This window comes from Nicotiana tabacum, chromosome 23 (genome assembly GCF_000715075.1).
Source record: "Nicotiana tabacum cultivar K326 chromosome 23, ASM71507v2, whole genome shotgun sequence".
NCBI lineage: Eukaryota > Viridiplantae > Streptophyta > Magnoliopsida > Solanales > Solanaceae > Nicotiana > Nicotiana tabacum.
This window is the reverse complement of record NC_134102.1, coordinates 98,973,262-98,979,810: the sequence shown is the minus strand read 5'-3', so window position 1 is coordinate 98,979,810 and position 6,549 is coordinate 98,973,262. Positions and strand designations below refer to the sequence as shown.

The following is a 6,549-nucleotide window of genomic DNA, read 5'->3' as shown; positions in this document are numbered from 1 at the left end:
ATATATATATATATATATATATATATATATATATATATATAATATCTTAGTATGTACAACAGAAATTACACTGTCAGCCACATAAAACTAAAACACTTATTCGAGAGCTCAAAAATACAGATAAACAAACACAAAAATGTGCCCCTACTTGTTAGAACTTACAATATTCGTAAGGTCATATTTTAGTACAACTAGACGAGAATTATTCTGCCAAGATAGCAGTATTTTAATAGCCACTTGAAGTTTGTATGATTCCAATAAGTTGACTCTTGCTCTGGTGGTTTTGACCTTTGGGTTTAAGCTTATAGTTAATCATTGATGTTGCTTAGCTGGTAAGGAGATTATAAAAGGCAATCGCGTCCTTTCCCTAAATGGAAAAGCCTCACCGAAAATCGAGAAGTAAAAAATCAATATTCTTCCTATGTTCACTTTTACTTGTCTTGTATACTAAAAATAAATTTTTATTTTTATTTGTCACGTTACGCATATCAAGAGAAGATATTTTTTTTTCATGTTATACCCACAGTATTTATTACTCATTTCAAATCATTTTCTCAAATCCAATAAAATATGCATCAATTAATATGAGTATCATGCTAAATTATACACTTCATTTATTATTTCTTAAGGAGTGTGAAAAGTCAAAGTGTGCCAAGTAAAAGTGAACGAAGGAAGTATATGCAAAGATCTAGATTTATTTTACTCTCTCGTTTACTTTTAGTTGTCCACTATATTAAAATTATATTTTTACTTTTACTTGTCGATTTTAGCAAATCAAGAGAAAAATAATTTTTTATTCACATTTTACCCTTATCATTAACTATTAATTCTCAAAATTATAAAATATTCGTTTTTTTTAAAGAGAGTATAAAATCAAAAATGAACAACTAAAAGTGAACGAAAGAGTACTAATTACAGAAAATAGAAGTTGACTAAGCTATTAATTACAAAATGGAGTTGCACAATCCTAGGTTTAATATAAGATTTGAAGTCTTTGATATAGTCTAAAGATTCAAGCTGTACTTTTGTAGTTCCAGTTGACCAAAAATAAGGATTGGCGCCACCCAGAAATTTTGGCTCCAAATAAGCAGCATTGTTTCTCATTAGTGATCGGTAATGAGCCTCGAATAAATTTGAATTCGTATCGTAAAAGTTGCGAAATTAAAGTGATCCCTAACAATTAAGGTCGATTGCACACACATGATTCGAATATGAAATCTCTGATAAAGAATGAAAGAGTTCTTAATAGTCCACCACAATCTTATTGATAGTTAGAAATATACTGCATTCGATTAATTGAGGACCCAGAGACATATGTAGCAGAGGCAGAGTTAGAATTTGAAATTTATGAGTTCGGAATTCTAATCATTTTAAGTTACTTGATTTAATATTAATAATTTATACATATTCAATGGAATTCTTAATACAAATATAAGATTTGTACCAAAACTACCGTAGCTCAATCCACGGTAGCAAGGCTAGCTCCACCCTTGATATGTAGGATAGTAAATCCTAATGATTTGTCTTTAAATAATGGAAAATAGCTATTTTCTCACACCAAGGGCATCCATGTATGTTCCTCCTAAATTCATCCATGATCCATTATCTCCTATTTTGATCACTTTTTAGAAACCAAAAAAAAAATTCAGATAAACTTCTGAAATAATTCTTTTAGTAATTTGAAGAAAAGTAAAATTTGATCATGGAAAAAGGAAAATTCAGCTTTTATCTTATTGTTCACGGTTTGAACTGAACAACCTACGTAGAAAAGTAGAATGCAAAAACAATTAGATATCTTACTTTCCTTTCTATAAAATATATGTAATTCTTTTTCACTTGACCGCCTCATTCAATTGAATTCCTTTGGATTGAAAGAATAGTTAAATTTAATAGTACAATTAGTTAGGCTATTTGGCGTGAGATCAACACAAAATAAAGCAAAGGTTGTATAATTGCAAGTCCACATAACGAATTAGATGAGAAATTATATATATCGGTGTATATAAGTTGAAGTGTCTCTAATTAAAGGTGTATTATTTACATCCAAAAGGTAAACTTGTTTAGCACCAACATTAATCAATTTGCAGAATTAATCTAGCTATGAGTGGACAAGATTCTCGAGACGGCTGTTAATAATGATGCCAAACGTGAACCTCAAATATGAAATCAAAAGTGAAGAAATAAGTGGCTAAAGGCAACTTAATGTCACAAGTTCCTTAAGATAAAGTCACAAGTCTCCCAAGGTATATCTATCCTTAGCTATCGATCGTTGTCTTTGAAATTTTTAGAGTTTGACAATAAGATTTTCAAGAGGACACAAGGAAAAGGTCATTTCCAACAACTCGCTTTTATAAGTCCAACAATTCATCAGAAGCGGATGCAGCATTGCGGTTTTGGATTCATCTAAATCCAATAATTTATGCGGAAAATAAATTTTTATATATAAAACTACAATAAATAATAGGTCTGAGCTCATAATTAATTTTAAAAAATATAATAAATTCAATATTAAAATAACGAATCCACCTCTATAATAATTTCTCTATCTGCTATAAATTCAACACTTTCCCTTTATATATGGAGCGCACAAAATATTGATAAGGCATTTGCCTTTTCATTCATATAAAATGGGACAACATGTAATACCCACAAACCATATAGCTTATTAATTACTCCCTCCGTTTCAATTTAGATGAGGTAGTTTGACTCGGCATGAAATTTAAGAAAAAAGAAGAAGACTTTTGAAACTTGTGGTCTTAAAAGCTTAAGGGGTAAAAGCTTTGTGAGACCATGATATTTGTGTGGTTATAAAAGCTTCTCATTACGGGTAAAATGAGTAAAATAAAAAGTTTAAAGTTGAATAATTTTCAAATTTAAAAATATGTCATTTGTTTTGAAATAGACTAAAAAGAAAAATAGTTCATTCAATTTGAAACTGAGGGAGTAATTAATAAGCTTAGGTAGGACTTACTTTTTGTGCATAAAGTTGTTTCCACTCTTTCATTTATAGTAAGAAAAAACAAACTTTCTTTTCTATTTTTTTTCATTAAAAGAACAGAAATGTTTCTTTAAAACTAAAGCTGACCTAAGGAGAATTATACACTAATGAAAATATTATCAGGAATCAATTGGCAGATTAGTAGTCAACGCATCAAGTTCGATCTCGTTATTTCATACGCACAGGCAGTTCTTTCAAATAAATATATATTTAGCTTTCAACATACGTATAGCCAGTTGTTAATTCTTATGGGTTTTTTCTGTCGCTCAGGCACTTGTGTACAATTATTTCATAAGATATGTTTTTAAAAAAATCAAAATGTAAGGACCAATGGATGCGTACATATTAACTTCCATAATTCCAGATAAATAGATTATCTGAATTGTGGTACGAAGTGTAACAAAAGCCGTAGGAAAATAAGATACTCCTTTGAGTTTATGTTCTCTACATTGATACTAAAAGAAATTTGTACACTACTAAGTTCACATACAACTATGGTAACCTAGAAAAAAAAAACTAATCTTCTATAACCAGTACTTATATTGCACAGATGATATAAAAATATTATGTTGTTTGTATATATATAGCTTATAAATTAAATGACAAAACATTAGCTAACTGGTGGTAAATTACTTGACATTTTTTAAGAGTGAAAATCTAACCTTTCCATCTCAATTTTTTTTTATAGTAATTCTACCATGCGCTACAACTGAGTTCTCAGTTATCACGTAACAAAGATGGTAATCTCAAGAACAATTTAATATCAAAAGAATTTCTTATTTGAACCACCCATATATCACTCTTTCTGGTACTCTGATTTTCGCTAACCCATCTAATACCCTTTCTGCTACTTAGTTCGAGCCGCTTAAATCATTCTCAATGAGGACTTGTCCAAATATAAATATGTATTTTTTTCAGTTCCAATTTATGTGATGCAGTTCGAATTTCGAAATTAAAGGAGTTTTTTTTCTTGCCATAATACTTTTATATGCCTTTTAAAATATTTGGAGTTATTAATTATTGTGACTTATATTACTTTTTTGTAGTTTTTAAATAATATATAAAATTTATTTCAAAAAATTTTAAAATTTTATGTCCGAATTTGTCATCAAAATTAAAAGGTTTGACTCTCGAAATTCGAGACGCCATTTCATAATTTGGACATGTAGCATTCAAATGCTATACTTATCATGGATTGACCAACTCAACCGAAGTACACAGAACAAATTAGAACTAACAAACTTGCAACTTGAGAGAGAATACAGAGAATTGAAGCCAACGAGCCAATAATAATTCATCATTAAAGAAAAGAAATTGATACTCATAGTTGGCAAACAAGAAGTAATAATGTAACAGTCACCAAAACAAAGAGAAATAAAATTTAAAAAAAATATACAAACTAATTTAATTTCCAACTTGCAAGAAAAACGATGCTAACCACTAAGAAATAGTTTTCAAATTGAAAGAGAGATTTTCTTCCTTCTATTATTTTTGAATGAAAAATTGAAGAAGCAGAAAATTAAAATATAAAAGATACCGCCATTAATCACCGCCGCCCACCACCGTCCACCACTCTTATTCGTGCCCATGCAGCGCCGCCATTGCCACCACCCCAAGTTTCTGCAAGTTCAATTTCACGACCGTATCTGTAAACATTTTTGTGTCTTCCCCAGTATTACCTTCTGGTATATCCACAATGTATGACTCCAATACTATAGTGTAAGCTTTTCCATTTTTCTTGAACTCATTCACTGATGTAACAGACCTATAATTATTCAGCCTATGCTCACCCCCTACCACCCTGAAGCTCAGAATATGCTTCTCATCGTCCAGAATCTCCAGTCGCTCCGTGCTCGTCGATGCTGGGATTCCCGACACTACGGACACTTCCCTCATGCTTCCAACACCACCATCACCTACACAACGAATCTACTGTCTAAAGTCAATAAGTTCAGAATAAGCGTATTTTAAAAAAAAACTCCTATTAACTAGGGTAGGGGGAGGTGGGCAGTGAAAATTGAATTCACACTTAATGTGTGAAAACAAACTTTCAAAGGCCATTAATTGATAAGTTTTGGTGGTAGAATGAGGATATGTGTTAGGCTAAACCAGCCAAAAAGATACTCATTAGATTTTATATGTAGCTTCATAATTTTTTCAGCTATCAATATATGAATTTTTATAATATTTGTTTTTCGATACCTGAATATAATTTGAGTTGAAAATGATAATTAAATTGAATATGCAGAATCCGTCTTAAATTAGTCTCTGATTACCTGTCATTTTGCAGCTTTTGATGAAATGCTTGTACTTCTGGGGGTTGTCGAAACGCCGAACAAAAGGCCACACGGCGTTTGCCGGTGCCTCAATACGCTGCGTTATCAGTGAAGTGCAAGTGTTTGGCAAATGGTCAAAGGTATGGTAGTTGAGAATCAATGGCTCTAGCTCTATGAATTCTTCTTCCTTAAGCCCATGAGGAACTTGAGAACGAGACATTTTTTGAAAATTTGACTGATTAACAAGGAGAAAATGGTAAGTCTTCTGATCACACCAAACCAGAAAAAAGCATATGAAAAACTGGCTAAGTCTGGCTTGGTTTTTGAAGTGGCTAAGATTATAACAAATAGAAATCAGCTTTCTTTCATTTGCGGGAAGTGGGAGAAAAAGTAGCAATTGAGGTGGATATGGGGTTTGGTGGTAGGGTGTTTGGCTTTGTTTTTTTAGCTCTACAGATTTTTTCTTTTTTCTTTTTGATTTTTGGATTTTTGGACGAATATGCCCTTCGTTTGCCATATTTTATAACCAACCTGTCAGAAGTGAGATATTGACTTTTTTCCAAAATGAGGGATTAAAAACAAATGAAGAGATATAGTATCATTGACCATGTTATGGATAGATATAGAAAGGGCATAACATGCACACAATTACTATATTTGTTGTTTCTGTCATGTTTAAAAAGTGATAAAGCCTCACCCACCTTATAGTATATTTTAGAGAGATGCTTTTACACCTTGCTATTATAAGTAAAGTATTTATGGTGGGGTGTGGGTGGATGGGGGCTTAGATTGTTCTTCTTGCTACTTTAGGTATATTGAGATTTTGAGACAATACTTATCTTTATACTTATTTTTAACTAGTATTAGCAAATAATTGATAAAGATTACGCTAATCGCACATTTTAAGACGAGATACGTTAAGAAACTTTCTCTTTTTGTGCATATACATGAAAAGAATAGAGCATATTACATGATGTTTACTGTCTTAAATTAAAGAATCGGATGTAGCTCAATAATAGAGCACTGTGGTAGAGCTATTACATTACATCCTACGTTTTCAAGGTTGGGTACTCACCTTTTCCTGATAACTCAGGCATTTAGACCATACTTTCCAAAAAATAAAATATGGTTGAATACATAGGCGGTCTCTGAAACTTTACAAAAAAAATCATTTAGACATTAGAACTAAGGCTATGCACATATTGGATATCAGAAGTCAAGTCAAATTATACCTATTAGACATGACTATTTGCTTACATAACATAATGTGTATAT

General features: G+C 31.3%; 1 protein-coding gene across 1 annotated transcript; it reads right to left on the bottom strand.

The window, feature by feature from the left end:
• Positions 1-4,267: 4,267 nt before the first annotated feature.
• Positions 4,268-5,846, bottom strand: LOC107760113 (abscisic acid receptor PYL2). Its single transcript, XM_016578131.2, has 2 exons — positions 5,275-5,846; positions 4,268-4,914 (listed from the first exon to the last, which is right to left on the bottom strand). Exons 1-2 carry the CDS (start codon positions 5,789-5,791, stop codon positions 4,574-4,576), a joined length of 858 nt encoding a protein of 285 aa, XP_016433617.1. The 5' UTR covers positions 5,792-5,846; the 3' UTR covers positions 4,268-4,573.
• Between the last annotated feature and the right edge of the window lie 703 nt (positions 5,847-6,549).